Source organism: Colletotrichum fructicola, assembly GCF_000319635.2.
Source record: "Colletotrichum fructicola Nara gc5 chromosome Unknown KSG_Nara_v1_contig01, whole genome shotgun sequence".
Classification (NCBI taxonomy): Eukaryota; Fungi; Ascomycota; class Sordariomycetes; order Glomerellales; family Glomerellaceae; genus Colletotrichum; species Colletotrichum fructicola.
In genome coordinates this window covers 5,699,571-5,716,269 of record NW_027094051.1, presented here as the reverse complement: position 1 = coordinate 5,716,269, position 16,699 = coordinate 5,699,571, and the positions used below count along the sequence as shown (strand labels likewise).

Sequence of the window (16,699 nt, the reverse complement as noted above, 5' to 3'; positions counted from 1 at the left end):
GACCATTCTCTCCACACCGCCTGGGCACGAATGTTCGTTGACTTTGGACGGGAGGTCTCATCACGGCGACACCATAGCGCTGTCACAGGATCGCAGTTTGAGAGACTTCCACCCAGCTCGCGACCCCGCAACGTCGCACCAACAACCCTCCCCTCTCCCGACGCCGCCCGAGAGGGCATTCGCTCAACCAATTCTTTCACTTCAGAGCCCGGCGACCGTCCAGAGCGGTTCGCTCTGGCGGAACCCATGTATTGGAGGCACACTGGCGGGCAACTACCGAGTAGGGGACTACAATGTCGATTACTCTGCACAGGAGTCGCATCCGGGCGAGCAGAGTCAGCAGCAGCATGGTTATGACACGACGCCATCCCATCAGCAGCATCATAGGAGCTCCATTCACCATGGCGCCCAACACACGCCCACGCTCCATGATCCGTCCCCGAGCCACCATTCCCACCATCCGGGAATGCAGCAGCACCATCCTCACCACTCCCACCAGGTACTAATGGATCCAGCGCACCAGATGGGGCATGCCAGACATCTTGGCCCGCCTCATTATGGTGCTCCGGGTCCTGTGGTTGCTCCTCTGTATCCCTCGATGACAACGCCCACCCAGTCCCACGCGCCGCACGGAGCCCCAAAGAGACCCAGACCTGATGACCTCGACCTTTCCGTGCCTGGAATCCCGGATCTGGAGCAGACTGACCTCGAGAGCATGCAACAGACGCCACTGGGAACTGGTTACGGGCAAGGAGTTCAAGTACAACCTCCCACGCACCACCACCATCGACTTCCTGACACGGGGCCCCCTTCTAAGCTAATGAGGCGCGATGGAGATGGCGGGGACAGAGGCGGCGCTCCAAGCGTGGTAGGACAAGCTGGCATGCCCGCTCCAGCACCGAGACCGCGAGGGCCGAAGCTCAAGTTCACGCCTGAAGACGACCAACTTCTAATCGACTTGAAGGAGAACAAATCACTTACCTGGAAACAAATCGCCGACTTTTTCCCTGGTCGATCATCTGGAACCTTGCAAGTGCGCTACTGCACGAAGCTGAAAGCTAAGACAACCCAATGGACCGACGAGACGGTATGTTACCCTTGTGTTGACATCGAATCTATGCCCAAGTACGAATTCTAATCTTCCTTTTGGCTTAGGACCAAAAGCTTCGCACTGCACTTCAAGACTACGAGAATGAGAAATGGCGCATTGTGGCCAACAAAGTCGGGACCGGCTTCACCCCTGCCGCTTGCCGCGAGCGCGCCCAGGAGTTGATGGGTGGTATGGGTGCTCCTTTATAGCATTCAATGTCTCCACCGGGAGCAACTGAGCCCCCGGCTGGAGACACCATCTACACGCAGCAGCTTCAGTGATGAAGAGGAGCTTGCCTTCAGCGATGATCTCCATTACGCGACATGGAACGACATGGCCCAACCAGAGCATTCAGACCGACTCCTCCGAACACCGCACTCTAATAATCACGCGGACTGTCGGGAGGACGCGAGAGTCTACGATAAATCTGCCGTCGTTGCTTGTAATAGCTTGGGCTACCGACAATAAAGAGTACGCAGGGGTTCGAAGACCTGCTCCAGCTCCGACCTTCGAGCATTACTCTGAGATGGAGGCCCTGACACCGCAAACCGCACATCGCCTCTTTGATTTCAGCATGTCTTGCCCCTCGATCACGGCCGAGGGAATCATAGTCCTTTTGCTTCATTTTTGCTGGATTCCCCTTCCGCCTAATTCTAGAGATACCCCCGGACATCACGGGTTACCTTATTCAACCCTTTTTACCCTTCGAATTCGCACCTTCGACCGACTTCTTCTTTTTTACGGTTCCGAATCATGACACAACACACATTAGACTTGGGGGGCACACACACCGAACTATGCAATACACGGCCTTTTTGTTTGTTCATCCCATCCTTCGTACGACTTGCTTTCTCGACAGACGACATACCTCTTCTTGCACCATACAGGAGATTCTATCAGCGTGCGTCCCACCATTGGGACTGCGTTGATGGTTTCGCATAATATGGCGTGGCGTCTTGTGGGTGGAAAAAAAAGGGGGGGAAGGGAGGGAGAAGCATTCTGCATACATGCGCGGTTCAGCATCAACGATGACGTCTTTTTTCTCTCTGTTTTCACCCTTTTGTTTTTCTTCGATTCGTTCTCACCACACAATCATTTGTTTTCACATGTTACCCCCCTTTTTGATTTTCTGTTGACTTCTTTTTTTTTCTTCGAGATCTTGTAGTTTACGTAACAGAGGTTTTTTTTTTTTTTTCGAATCTACTTCTTTGCTCAATAATCTTTGCAACAGCTCTAGCTTCCCTGGACCACGTGGATCTGCGGGTTGTATATGGCCTCATGTTGTGTAAATCATCGCCGAATACCGACGAGACGGGCAGCCCTACCAGTCCGTGAAACAAACCAACGGCAGGCTAATGTGCCGGTCCAAACCGTTTTCGACGGCCAGGCAGGGCTGTAATAGGGATCGTGATATTAACAAGTACGTTCTTACGGGTCCGGCTTCTATGATCCGCGCGTCCGGGCGCGACGAAATTCTCTTTTGCGTGCGGCCATTAAAGAAGCTAGAACTCGAACCCCTCCCACCGGGGGTACCGTAACCCATATTATCGGTGGGGGCACCGGAACCGCTATTGTCTTCCTTCTAGACCAAAGATCATCCGCAACGAAATGGGGCCCTGAATCGTGAGGAACCACATCAAAAGCTACAGTCCAACGGTGAGAGTGGCCGGCCTCGCCAAGTGGACGAAAAGTAGCATTGTACCGCGTATTCTGGGCCCAGAATCCTGTTCGTCAAGGCTAGAGTCATTTCGAGTTAGGGCCCCCAGAAATGCGAGAATTACAACCTCGCATGCGTCTTCCGAGTTTACGAGGGGGGAGAAAAAAAGAAATGACAGCACGATCCAGATTTGTGACCAAGATAGAGGACATGCATATGGCGCACTGCGGCACACAGGTGTTGGCAACGCAAGTCATGCATTCCGGTGCCCTCTTCCGCCCCGCTGCCTGTGTTACACATCGGGTCGGCAAGTCTTGCTTTGCTTGTTGGAAGGCGATTATGTAGGTTGGTAGGTAGTTGAGGCGGCTTGTAAAAGCAACGGGCCCCTCCTAGCAATTACTACCCAAATCAGCACAAACTGCCGAGATAGGTAACGGTAAAGTCGGCCGCAGGAAAGGAGACCGTCCGCTCTCTCCTACGACAGTTTCCCCTGACCTTAGCGCGGACGTGGCAGGTGTGGCTTGGCGAGCGAGCGGAATGGCGGGCATGTCATGTAGGTGCGCTTCTGCGTCGACGGTAGACGTCAAAAAAAGTCCGGGGAACTAAACAAGGCCCGGGGTGTGTTATCGCAGACTGACGGGTGACGGGCTTGTTGCTAAAGCGGGATAGGCGAGGTCGTTTGTCTGTGATTGATTGCGCCTCCGCCCGCGTTTCACACGCCCATCGCAAGGCGAGACGCGCATGCCAGATCTCTTTTTTGACATCGGCGGGTTTTCTATATTTTTGTTTCCTCGCACTCTATCTCTGGTGCGAGGCTTGCGCTTGTTTGAAATGCCAAAGAAAGTTGCCGAGTAATTGTTGAAAGGGGGGCCTAATCATCGCCCACCGGCCCAGCAAAAGGGGAGGGGCCGTTTGAGAGAGGAATGGATACTGAACGCCCAACCCCGGGAGTCGTGCAGAGCGGCGAGAGCGAGGCAGCAGATAGCATGGCACTCGGGGCTCTGTATTTTACTTTCTCGGCACAGTGTTGCTCTGTCTCTCAGGCTCTCGGGGCAGGCAACCCGTATGTGAGAGCCCAAAAGCAAGCATACAGGCCTGGAGCGAGTGCTGAACCTGATCCGTGGAACAGGGAAGGCAGCTTGAGAATTGCTCGTAGTGTGGGCGTCTGCTCCGCATGTGCCGTGTCGGGCGTGACCGATCCTGTTGCCCAAAGTCCCCTTTTTCCTGGCACCTTGTTGTGCCCGTCCATACGATGACCGACGTATGATCTGGATCTCCCGCACAAGAGGGGATCCAGTTGATAACGCGCCATTAAGTCCATCGTGCAGGTCTGTCCTGTCCTCTTTCTCTCTGCGTCCATCCATGAAGGCCGATTTGGCAGCGGCTCCCCGTTGTTGAAACACTCGGCCCAGGCGTGTTATATGGCACCGGGATTCTGATATATCCCCCCCTAGCCCGTCATCTCCCGGGCGCGGCGGCGGCAGCGAGCAAACCCCAGCCACCTGCGCCGAAAGGCCAAAGCCTGTGCCTGCTTGCCAGCAGAAAAGGAGCGGTCAACCACTCGGAAAAGTTGTCATACGCGTGGTTCCCACAGGGTGCCATCCTCTACTGTCTCCCCAACAAGCAGATCGCTATGATATGCGGTGCATGCACGCGAGGGCGTCGTGAGTCGCGTCTTGTGGTGACAGTGACATGACGGGTTAGCCTGGCTGAAAGAAGTTCCCGCGTGCTACCCTATGCGAGGTGATACTGATCACTGCATCGGGGCGCCGGGCTCGAACCTGAGAGCGTGCGAGAGTGCGCCCTCAGGAGGTAAGACCAGCCGTGGTAGGTTCAGTCATCGGGACTCGGCTCCATAAACGCATGTTAACATCCATCCATCCACCCAAATGCTCTCTCCCCCTCCTTTTCAGTAGTGGTGTTCACTGTCAACGCCGGGACTCTGAGTAAATCGCGTTTAAGCTTCAAGATACGTGCAAACCGGAGGCCGCCTTCCGGATGTGGGGGACCAGCATACAAGATGTCTTTCCAGCACCACGGTACAGAAACTTCGACCCTTCCAAAGGTCTAGAGTCAAAGTCGAGTATCCTTCGATCTAGATGCATAAGCTTTGTTGACCGTGACCTCGTTTAGCCACAAGATGAGGCGCAAGAAACGCGTCGCATGGCGCAGATCAGGCAGGCCAAAACAAGAGGGTCAATAGAGGAGTGGTGGACGTGACGTACGGGAATCGCCGTTTGTCTCATGCGAGGAGTTCGAAATAAATTGGGAGAAAAGCTTTTTTTTCGTTTTCTGTTCCTGGCCCATGAAGCTGCGCGAAATGGTCCCCTCACCAACTCGCAATCTGATCGGACGAATGTCAATACGTAGTTCGCGAACTTCATGCTGAACTGGCAAAAGCCTTCGCATGATACGCCAAACGTGAAACCTATGGTGTGCGATTGATAATGGGTCATTGTGTGTGAACTGCCGGGCCAGACGGTGAGGAGACTCGGTTGCGAAGCCGGGGGGTGCTTGACCGACGTCAGACTAGGGATCGTCCCGTTTTAGTGGTCAAGGAACCGTTATCATCATATTTGCACCGCTTCGCCCCATGGTTCAGGCCAGGCAAAGCTGTGAGCGTGCCAATCCATACGAGATTTTACGGCAACGACGACCGCAGAAATATTTCGAAGCTCTCAGCCGCCGCAGTCGTTGTACACCCCGGCCGGCTGCGGTTGAGCGCCATGACGAAGGCAGGACCCCGAAATCCGTACGGCAGGGAACCCATGGCCTGGGTGGTTTACCAGCCGACTCCTCCGTGCGCAAGTCCGGAAAGCTTGGATCAAGCGGCTCAGTGACGTGGTTGTAGCCGAGGACCCAGCCGACTCCGGGTGTACTCAGGGTTTCAGCAACCGATCGGAAGGCCTTCGGCCGTTAAGCAGGATGGATGTTTACTCCCTGAAAATACTTGAGCGCACTGTTGGTTGCTAGAAAAACGTACGACCTGCCCATCGGCGGCGCTTGCGTGTGGGCGCGATGCGGGTCAGCTCTGCAATGTAACCACACAGCATCCTTTTCTTGACCTGGCCCAGGCCTTGGCCACGGCTTGGCTTGCCAACAAAAATTTGCTCGAGGAAACCGGATAATGGCAAGCGAGCTCTCAATTATTGTGGGATATTTGGCGGTGTTGTGCCTTGGACTTCGGTAATGCGTAGAGCGTCCCTGATGTCTTCTAAATTGAAGTTGTTCGACGTCTCCACATCGGGCTGATGAGAACCCATCAGACAGGCATCGCCAAAAATCTCCGTCAAATATGCACCGGAGTTTTTTTCACCCCTGCCGGCCAATCGGAGAATTGACGCAGTAAGACAACTTGGATCCATTCAAATTGATGAAATTGGATCGCAGTTGTCGTTGGCGACTCCGCTGGTCTCTCCACAACACTGTCTTGTGCTTCGCTGATAAGTTTTCCTGGAGAGTGACTTATAAATGCAACCACAGAAACATCAAGACGAGGAGGTGTGACCCTTGATTGTGATCTTGTTGCCAATGTCCCCTGCTTGTGATTGATTGTTTCCTAAACGACCTGTCGTTCGCATGTCTGTCATGTATCAGTTGAAGAAGCAAGCTCCTTGGACCTTGCACAAGGTCCAAGGCCGCGCCGCTATAAGACGAATGGCGTGATTCTAAGCAAGATGGCTTCCAGATCCAGGGCGTCTTCAGATCGAGCTGCCAGTGGTTTTCGAACCGATGGCCTGCTGCTAGAGCTCCACATCTTGGGGCCGAACATGAAGTTTGATATGCACAGATATCAATGCATAGTCCGCGTGTTTGAGATGAAAAAGCCGACGGCCGACCGCTTCGATTCATTTCGGTATTTCATTGATGGTGGACTAGCTGTTCGATTTGTCCCGACTCCATCGATTCTGTTCTGCCAAGTACAAGCCGAGAGCCATCAAGGAAAAGACCGATGTTTGCCATTAAACACAAATGTGTGATGAGAGCCAACGGAAATAATTCCAATGCCTCCAAAATGGCAACATTTGTACATATAGCGACGTGTGGTAGCTCGCACAGTTTCTCTGTCAGTAAAGCTCCGTCGCCGTTGTCATCGACATTGGGTAAGCGGCGGGTGTCAATCTGTGGGAAACGAGGCGCTTTTTCAGGAATCAAGTTGCCGGCCCAAGTATTCCGGTGAATTTCAAAGGTACTTGTGCTGTTGGTGTAATAGTTGAAGGTGTTATACCGGTATATCAAGTGCAATATGGTGACTATAACGTGGTCCGTTAAGGGGCGGGAGGTAAGCGAACGTGGCGAATGAGGAAAATCTCCCTCACCTGAACCAGCACCTCCCGTGAAGGTTGCAAAGACTAAGACAGCTGGTCATGATAGGCCTGTGGATGAGAAACGGCCACGTTAGAGCGACGGGAATGCCATGAGGCTGGGAGCAGAGGTGGCGGCTCGCAGAGTAAGGCGGGGCAACGCTTTTGCTCCTGAGATCGCTCGTGAGCACTCGACCGGCTCAGAAGCACAAAGTCACCCCGCTCATGGAGTGGCCATTCTGCAGACACCCTGTCCCTGAACCCTACCGAACCTGAACCCTCCATCCGTGAAAGAAGGCGGCAGGACCATCGCTGGGAGGCCACGATCGACTTCCCCTGAGTCGCAGCCAGTGCTCAACAGCATGGTCATGCCTGGATTTAAAAGAGTGCGGGTCTTGATAGACACCATAAGGGGGCGGGTTAAGATCAACGGGAGCCCTGTGGATATGAAGAAACGTCGTGGCACACCTTGGCTGGAGCCAGAATAGGGGGTGCGGTTTGAGCTGCGATTTGCGAAGCCAGTGTCGAGAGTTTCCTCAGGCACTAAATAGCACAAGGGCTCACAAATGGGGGAAATGAGAACTGAGCGAATCCGTGTCCAGAATGACACCTTTCTTCACAAGATCGATCAGGATCTTGTGACTGGTGACATCCAAATTGTCTCCCAGGTATGCTGCCGTTTCGACAAGCCAGCCGTTGAACTCGTCGATTTCGGTCTGCTTTCCAGCTCGAACGTCTTGCAGCATTGAACTCGTATTCTGCCTGACTTTGTGACCGACTTCGTAGAGCATCCCCTTGAGTCGAGCATGAGAGAAGCGCTTCGCGAGGTCCTCGGGGGAAACCGTTTTGTCTCTTGATACGTGGTCCCCATTTGGCGTCGCTTGCAAAATCGAAGTGGCGATGCTGTCGGCAACCAGAGCTCGGAGTACCCCGCTTGCTTCTTGTAGCAATCTGTCCATTAATTGTGCGACAATGTTACCCTCTTCCGCGAACAGCTTCCCATTCTTGCAACGGAGGATGGCGGTGAGCGGATTGATGATGGAATTGACCACCAGCTTCTCCAGTTGAAGGATCCAAAGATCATGTCGTGCAACAGAAGTCACATTGAGATGTGGTGCTCGAACCAGAGCATCAGAGAGATAGGTCGCGCTTTCGGGAGACTTGGTACTCAAGAGGACTGGGCCAACCTTGACATCCGCCTCGGACGCGTGCACGCTTCTAAAGCGGCCTGCGGAAGTAACACCATGCGTTGTCACGCAAGCCAGCCAGTTGGGGTGTTGGGTTGGCTGGCCCTGCGAATAACGCTCCGAGTTGTAGGTAGTTCCGTGCGGTGGCCACATCTTGCACATGCCGTTTTGGACGAAAGCCACCGTGGAGTCGCCATTGAGATAACGACGGACGCGATCAACTTCCGGTAGAGCTTGAGCCGCCTTAGTGGTAACGATGAGATTGCGAATTTTCTGGCCATTGGCAACTTCGCGAGGTTGACGAGCTGGCGGTGGTTCTTCGGACCACAACTCGACGTCGAATCCTGAATGCTTGTGGAACACACCGCCTCTGGTGATTTCGAGGCCCGGTTCCTGTTGCCAGGAGAGCAGAAGTTCCGTTCTGTGCAAAACGAGCGTGATAGCAGGTGGGTTTGGCAGCGATGCAAGCGAAGTAGCATAAAGGACGCCGAGATTTCCCACACCAAGAACGTAGATCCGTGACTCGTCGGCCTGACGAACAAGCTCAGAGCTTGCGATCTTAGCCTGATTTTCAGAGAGGGTCGGATCCTCTATATCAGACGGTCTCCAGGCATAGAGCTTTGGCGCACTCTTGTTTGTGCTCAGAAGTGTCTGGAGCCATCCGGGGACCATTTTTGGAATGTTGTGCAGGGCTCTGGAAAAGGACCGTGATGCTGCCCAAGGAGCTGTGGAGAGCAGACGCGTTGAGACTCTCCCGCCTATCATGACTGGGGAGGTGTTTTTGCAACACCCCGCCGATTGAAATCTGAAGGACTCTGGTGGGAGAGTCGTGAACAAAGTCCGGCGGGAACAGATGGTATGGCGTAGTCGACGATGGATGGAGGAAGATGCGGGTCTGTCTGATGTACAGTAGAAACGGCTGTCATAGAAAGACGAATTCCTACTGTGCTTCAAAACCTGCTGACCTAATAGTGTGGCTTGAGCTTAGAGAAAACTGCGACGGCTGTGGCTACCTGTCGCTCGGGCAAGGATGCCGATCTAACTCCGATGAGCCAATCAAACCTGCCTTTGGGCAATTAAGATCCTTGCTCACATGACAACGCGCCCAGTTCGCTTCTGCCTTGCCGTGGCGTCATCGGTTTTTTGTGAAAGATCGATGAGAGTTACTGAAGCGACGCGCCAGGCTCGCTCTTGCAGGCTGCATTGAGCAACTCACTCAGGAGGGCAGGTGACTTCCATCAGACAAGTCCATCGCGTCGGCTTTGCACAACAGCGCCTCGACAGCCAGCAGGTATCCGCGCTTCGCGCCTGCTCCTAGATATTCCCATCGCGAATGCGCCTGCCTCTCCTGATAGCAACAGGGGATCTCGTTGTCGACACATTCACCAAGAACACGTTGCATGCTTTGAAGGTCGTTGACGCTCAACATGGCTCCCGAAAATGAGGACGTCATCTCGAGCAACGGACTGGCCGGCGAAGAGGGCAACAGTATTGGTGATAACGCTTCTCATGACCTTCCGGCAACATCGGAGATGAAGGAAGAAGTCGACGAGGCCAGTTTTCTCCGGAACATTACATCCGATATCAGAGATCAGGATGATCTGGAACGAGACATCACAGCACAGGCAAATGCCGCATTGATGGAAGCCGACGAAAAGAGGGACCAACAGCGTATTGAAAAGCTCGAGACCACAAGAGAAAAGCTTCAGAATCAAAGAGCGAAGGAGCGCCAGAATCTTGAGAAAGAGCGTCGCAACCCATACAAATCTCGGAAGATCCAGACCCAAATCGACAAGCTCGACAAAGAGATTGAGGATGTGAACAACGACATTTCCGATTTTCAGGCCCGCATAGAGAGGAGGCGCGAAGAAGCTGCAGCGGCAGTAGACGAATCGTCCAAGACCAAGTCTAGAAGACTCCCTGGAGAGACGAATCGCGAGTATCTCGTCCGTACCGGCAAGATCACGCCCTTCGCGAATATTGGCGGTGATCGACCCCCTGGCTTCGAAGGCGAGCTTGCAGACGCTCTTGCGGAAGCTGAAGAGGATGCAGCGGAGAACGACTTTCAAAGCGATGACGAAGAGCCAAAGTCCCACCAGGTTCTGCGTATGCCGGGCTTTGCCGAAGAGCCCGAAGCGCCAACTGCTCCAGCAGCTGTTGAGAATGAATTCTCCCTTCGGCCAAGAAAGAAGCGCAAGGTGAAGCAAGAGGCCTCGGATGAGGAATTTGAGCCAGAGGCTGCCGCTGTATCGGAGGCAGAGAGCCAGTATGCTTCTGACACGAGCGAAGAGGAGGCTACTGGCCGCAAGCGACGAAAAGGCCCATCAAAGAAGAAGGCTACAGGCGCTGCGGCCGATGATGGAAAGGTCGACTTGGCCGGTGTCGACGATGGCAATGAATCCAATTACAAATCACGACTAGCAGATTGGGTGAAGAGGCGAAGCAGAGCCCGGCGGCGACGTGCCGAAGCTGATGGGGTTGAGCTGGTCGAAGATGATGAAGAAGAATGGTTCAAGCCGTCGCCTGACCATCCTGACCATGTCTTCGGTAACGGCTTGAAGTTGCCAGGCGACATCCACCCATCTCTATTTGCATACCAGAAGACTGGAGTTCACTGGCTCGCGGAGCTTTACGAACAAGGCGTAGGCGGCATCATCGGCGATGAGATGGGCTTGGGCAAGACAGGTAAGCTATGGAATAGCACTGTGACAAGATCTCGCTGCTAATCCTCTGAAAGTCCAAGCAATTGCCATGGTAGCAGCTCTACACTACAGCAAGAAGCTTGACAAGCCCGTCATCGTGGTTGTTCCTGCAACTGTTATGAAGCAGTGGGTAAACGAGTTTCACCGATGGTGGCCTCCACTGAGAGTCTCCATCTTGCACTCTTCAGGCAGCGGCATGATGAATCAACATGAGGATGATTCTGATCTGGATGATGGAGGGGAAAGTACCAATCGTGTCGCTGCCCGGAGAATCGTCAATCGGGTTGTCAAGCACGGCCACGTGCTCGTAACCACATACGCCGGTCTGCAATCCTACAACGAAGAGCTTCTGCAGCACTCATGGGGCTATGCGATCCTTGATGAAGGCCACAAGATCAGAAACCCTAACGCTGAAATCACTGTTGCATGCAAGCACCTGAATACCGTGAATAGAGTCATTCTCTCCGGCACGCCAATCCAGAACAACCTGACTGAACTCTGGTCTCTCTTCGACTTCATCTTCCCAATGCGCCTAGGCACGCTGGTGAGCTTCCGGACGCAGTTCGAGCTCCCCATCAAACAGGGCGGCTATGCGAACGCAACCAACCTTCAGGTCATGACAGCTGAAAAATGCGCCACAACCTTGAAGGAAACCATCAGCCAGTACCTTTTGCAGCGTCTCAAGATCGACGTAGCATCGGATCTTCCAGAGAAGACAGAGCAGGTCTTATTCTGCAAGCTGACTCAATCTCAGCTCACGGCGTACACTAGGTTTATAAGCTCTGACGCGGTTGGCGAGATCATGACGAGGAAACGGAAGGCTCTCTACGGGATCGACATTCTGCGGAAGATCTGCAACCATCCGGACCTACTTGATGATCGTCTGAAGAGGGATGCGAAGTATGACTGGGGAGACCCGGCAAAGTCAGGCAAGATGCAGATGGTGAACGAGCTTTTGCCAATGTGGAAGCGTTTCGGACATAAAACGCTGTTGTTCTCCCAGACCAAGTTGATGCTCAACATTCTTGAGAAGTTCATCCGCAGAATGGACGGCGTGAGCTACGTTCGCATGGACGGTGACACGCCCATCGAGCAGCGCCAGGCCTTGATTGACCGCTTCAACCACGATCCATCCATCGATGTTTTCCTATTGACGACAAGGACGGGAGGCTTGGGTATCAATCTTACGGGCGCAACACGCATCATCATTTACGATCCCGACTGGAATCCCTCCACCGACATGCAGGCTCGTGAGAGGGCTTGGCGACTAGGTCAAACAAAGCCAGTTGCTATCTACCGGTTGATGACATCGGGAACCATCGAGGAGAAGATCTACCACCGACAAATTTTCAAGCAGTTCATGACCAACAAGGTCTTGAAGGATCCCAAACAGCGTGCCAACTTTGACTTATCTGACCTCTACGACCTCTTCAGTTTTGGCGACGCCGGCCATAGCATGGCAAGCGCCGACAGAAGCAAGATCTTCCAGGGAGCAGAGGTCAAGTTCAACAAAGAAGAGGCTCAAGTACAGCACGACAAACCATCCAAGGATGCCATGCCCATCTCCTCTGTAGGCAAGGCGGATGACGCGGAAGTCAACACCGTCCGAAAGCTATCTGGAGTTGTGGCAATGGAGGAGTACCACGAAGAGAAGGAGGTTCATGATGAGAAGCGCATGACAGAGAACCTCTTTGCTCGGTCCGTGGAGAGCGCTTACGAGCACGATCAGATCATGAACGGCAAGAAGCCGGTGCAGGCCGACAGGGCGATGAACGAGCACGAAGCCAGAAAGGTGGCCGCCCAGGCTGCAGCTCACCTCCGCCGAGCCGGCGAGGAAGCAAGAAACGTTCCCATCGGGACTGTCACCTGGACTGGTGAAGTTGGTGACGGAGGCCGTCCTGGCGCCCATCGCCGACGGGGAGGACCTAGTTCATCTGGCGTGATGAACAACCTAGCCGATCGACAGGGACTCAGCAAACCGAACAGCAACTTGAAGCAGAAGGACTTTATTCTTCTAATCCAGAGCTTCATCAAGCGCCACGGAGGCAAGGTCCCCAGCAAGATGCTGGTGGATCACTTCAACCCGTATTGTCAGACGGCGAAACAATCAGACGAATTCAAGTCTGCGCTTGACAAGATCGCCACCCTGAGCAAGAAAGGCACAGCCAGCACTGGCAGGGGTATGTGGTCGCTCAAGCCAGGATTTTAAGGGAAGTACGTAGATACGTTGATTAAGCCGCCAGAAAGGGGCAAACTTGGGTCAATTGCATTTTGAGCAGGAGTTGGGGTCAGCGTGGTAGACACAAATTAGAGCTTAGGTAGACTAGATATCCGTCAAGAGATCAAGGCCGAATCCGTTTAACGAGACAACAGACGCCCTACACAACCTTCACGTCTCACTTTGGTAATAGCGCAGTAATGTTGCACAGACTCAGTTAGGGTTCAGGAGCTACTCTTCAGTTCAGGCCATTTATGGCGAGTTTCTATTCTGTCTACGATAGATACTGTCGCCCGCAGCAGAAGGCATGTCACAGTGCGTAGAATGGGGACCAGGCTAAGAAGCCGTTCCCCGCGTTTTTCGCGATGCCACCCAGAAACCAAATAATGAGCACTCCTGCCCCAGAGCCACCCAGACGATTGATAACCGGGCGCTCAGAGACGGCGACCGCGGCGACCACCCTTTCTGCGGGTAGAGTCGGAGGGCGTGGGGGTAACGTCCTCAATACGGCCGATCTTCATTCCGGAACGGGCCAGGGCACGGAGGGCGGACTGGGCACCGGGGCCGGGGGTCTTGGTGCCGTTACCTGGAAGACGGAACGATCAGAACTTGTTATGAGGCAAGGCTTAGGAGGGCAACTTACCACCGGTGGCACGGATCTTGATGTGGAGGGCAGTGATGCCGAGCTCCTTGCAGCGGGTAGCGACGTCCTGGGCAGCCAACATGGCGGCGTAGGGGGAGGACTCGTCACGGTCGGCCTTGACCTTCATGCCACCAGTGACACGGCAGATGGTCTCACGGCCACTGGAATCACCCAGAACGTTAGCCATCTGGAACCACCAGTACTTCTTGGGACATTGTTTCCATCAGTTGTGCGGCGCGCGAGCTTCGTGGGAAATTCGGAATCCTCCCCGGCTCTGCGACAGCGCGCAACTGACTTCTTTCTTTGCGGGAGAGACCTACGAGAGATCGGTGACGTGGACGAAGGTGTCGTTGAAGGAGGCGAAGATGCGGGCAACACCGAAGACGAGCTCACCTGTTGGCGGGGTACCATGTCAGTCTTGAATCTTTTTGCAATTATGACGCCGCGACGCCCGCAGGCAGCGAAGTAGCGGAAAGTTCACGACTTACCCTCGCGGACCTGGGGTCCGAGGGAGATGTTCTCCTGGGCAGGGCGGGTGGTCTTCTTGGGAGGCATCGTGACTGCTGTGTTGGCGAATTGCTTCGGTGGTGGTTAGTCGGGAATGGTAGAAGCTCTTTTTCCTCTCGATGCGCGCAACCAAAGGAAATTTCACACAGGCGTTCGACGCTCGAAAAGTGGACGGCTCTGCCCTGACCGGGGCTCAACGGTGTCGGCCGGCAGAACGCTGGAACAGGCTTAGCGCTATGGAAAACCCTACCTAAGCGAGCAGCCCTTCAGCGGTGTAGGGTGAAATTTTTGTGAAAGTGGCCCCTGCGTTTGGCGGCGGGTCCCAGTTTTTGCAATTGGAGAATCTGCTCAAAATCTTCGTGATCCCGCCTCTCCCTCCTCTATCCTCTCCTTCTTCCGATCAGCGACCAAATTTTCGACGACACCCGCCGACAAATACTAACCCGCCTTCACAATGGCCGCCGCTACGTACGTTCACCATTGCCCCTGAACGCAGCACTCTCCCCTTTCGAGGGCGTGCCTGGTGTTGTTGGATGTCTTGCAGATTGTCGTGGTCCTCTCGCTGGAGAACATGAGTTTCACCTCGTCGTGAAGTCTCTGGGTCTCGTCAGCTCGAACCCTCCCGGGCCTCTCCCTCCTTCCTTCATGACCTGGAACATGGCTTGCGGATTGAGAGATGTTGTCTGGGGTGTTGGGGATGAACGGTAACTCGTTCTCCCTGAAAATCATTGCCGCATGATGGGGTCGACCAGGCAGCGCTGAAAAGTCTGCCTGGTTGCACACAAGCATCTGCGCGCACTCCTTCTTGAACATGTCCATGTTCGAGGTGTTGTCGGATGAGCAGAAGACTTGCGCTCCGGAGATGTGCTATCAGCCTCTGTAACAAGAGCACAAACACCCTCCCGCGTTCGTCGTCTCACCGATCAAAGTCATCTTTCGAGTTAGCCATAGTGAGAATGTCGCGCTTCAGCTACAGTTCTCGCACCGGCGCTCTCTTCCATGCTGCATGCAGTATGTCGGACTGCGTACTAATCTGAGTTGCATCAACAGTTCCGTCCCCACCTCTAACCAGGTCCTGGTCCCCGAGACCCTTCTCAAGAAGCGCAAGTCTCAGGAGAAGGCTCGCGCCGAGCGCAACGCCGCCGCCGAGAAGAAGAAGACTGTAAGTGCCTTCGCCGCAATTTCTTCATTCACCCTTCCCTACATGATGCACAACAAACCTTCACGACTAGACTACGGTCGATGCTGTTGGAAATTAACCTTCTTTCGGGTCTGACACTTATCGGATTCAACGCCTCATTTTGAGAACACCACCCTGTCTTGCAACAGTTGCTAACATGTTCTCTCAAAGGCCAACAAGGAGAAGCGCGGCGTCATCTTCAAGCGTGCTGAGAAGTACATCACCGAGTACCGCGATGCCGAGCGTGAGAAGGTCCGCCTCTCTCGCGTCGCTCGCGAGAACGACTCCGCCTACGTTCCCGCCGAGGCTACCCTGATCTTCCTCATCCGCATCAAGGGTATCAACAAGATGCCCCCCAAGCCCCGCAAGATCCTCCAGCTCCTCCGTCTCCTCCAGATCAACAACGGTGTCTTCATCAAGGTCACCAAGGCCACCACCGAGATGATCAAGGTCATCGAGCCCTGGGTTGCCTACGGATACCCCAACCTCAAGTCCGTCAAGGACCTCGTCTACAAGCGCGGTTACGGAAAGGTCAACAAGCAGCGCGTTGCCCTTACCGACAACGCCATCATCGAGGAGAACCTCGGCAAGTACGGCATTGTCTGCATGGAGGACCTCATCCACGAGATCTACTCCGTCGGCCCCAACTTCAAGCAGGCCTCCAACTTCCTGTGGCCCTTCAAGCTCTCCAACCCCACTGGTGGCTTCCGCCCCCGCAAGTTCAAGCACTACATCGAGGGTGGTGACCTTGGCAACCGCGAGGAGAAGATCAACGCTCTTATCCGCCAGATGAACTAAGTTATTTGTTTGTCTTAGGGTTATGGGTTAATTGAATCAAAAAATTCGGGGATCTGGCAATGTGACAAGACGGGTTTGTCTTAGTTTTACTCGGGCTTCGGCAGGGTTGAGAATACCAAGGGTTACTTTTATGATTGGCATGGTTGCACGGCGTTGATAACCACAAAAGGGAAACTTGTGTGAATTGATCATTTGACGACACCTGGGTTCTTCATTCCCTATGAGTAGCAATGCAAGCCTCTTCTGAAGAGAGTAGTGTTTCGTGTGTCTAATATGTGAAAAGTAGTGAGTCTGGAATTATCTCGAGGCTCGTTGAGCCTGCATACCCAAAGTTCTCGCTCTCTACCCACCATAACCCCGTAGTGTACACTCATGTCCCCCTCTTGATATTAGTACGTAGGTAGTACAGGTCC

The 16,699-nt window shown here is 53.9% G+C and overlaps 5 protein-coding genes across 5 annotated transcripts; 3 read left to right on the top strand and 2 right to left on the bottom strand.

Moving 5' to 3' along the window:
- Window positions 1–598: 598 nt before the first annotated feature.
- MYB (Transcriptional activator Myb) lies at window positions 599–1,299 on the top strand (the record flags this gene model as incomplete). The annotated part of the gene is made up of 2 exons (XM_032026051.1): window positions 599–1,087; window positions 1,156–1,299. The coding sequence occupies 2 exons, from the start codon at window positions 599–601 to the stop codon at window positions 1,297–1,299; spliced, it is 633 nt and encodes a 210-aa protein (XP_031877381.1).
- A 6,312-nt stretch (window positions 1,300–7,611) lies between these two features.
- Window positions 7,612–8,910, bottom strand: BEA2 (Ketoisovalerate reductase BEA2; the record flags this gene model as incomplete). The annotated part of the gene is made up of 1 exon (XM_032026050.1): window positions 7,612–8,910. One exon carries the CDS (start codon window positions 8,908–8,910, stop codon window positions 7,612–7,614), a length of 1,299 nt encoding a protein of 432 aa, XP_031877385.1.
- A 755-nt stretch (window positions 8,911–9,665) lies between these two features.
- On the top strand, window positions 9,666–13,149 carry RAD26 (DNA repair and recombination protein RAD26; the record flags this gene model as incomplete). Its single annotated transcript, XM_032026049.1, has 2 exons — window positions 9,666–10,923; window positions 10,976–13,149. 2 exons carry the CDS (start codon window positions 9,666–9,668, stop codon window positions 13,147–13,149), a joined length of 3,432 nt encoding a protein of 1,143 aa, XP_031877386.1.
- Window positions 13,150–13,592: 443 nt separating this feature from the next.
- Window positions 13,593–14,356, bottom strand: rps-14 (40S ribosomal protein uS11; the record flags this gene model as incomplete). Its single annotated transcript, XM_032026048.1, has 4 exons — window positions 13,593–13,744; window positions 13,802–13,962; window positions 14,122–14,194; window positions 14,290–14,356. The coding sequence occupies 4 exons, from the start codon at window positions 14,354–14,356 to the stop codon at window positions 13,593–13,595; spliced, it is 453 nt and encodes a 150-aa protein (XP_031877383.1).
- Window positions 14,357–14,762: 406 nt separating this feature from the next.
- rpl-7 (60S ribosomal protein uL30) lies at window positions 14,763–16,286 on the top strand (the record flags this gene model as incomplete). Its single annotated transcript, XM_032026047.1, has 3 exons — window positions 14,763–14,776; window positions 15,359–15,470; window positions 15,660–16,286. The coding sequence occupies 3 exons, from the start codon at window positions 14,763–14,765 to the stop codon at window positions 16,284–16,286; spliced, it is 753 nt and encodes a 250-aa protein (XP_031877384.1).
- Window positions 16,287–16,699: the final 413 nt, after the last annotated feature.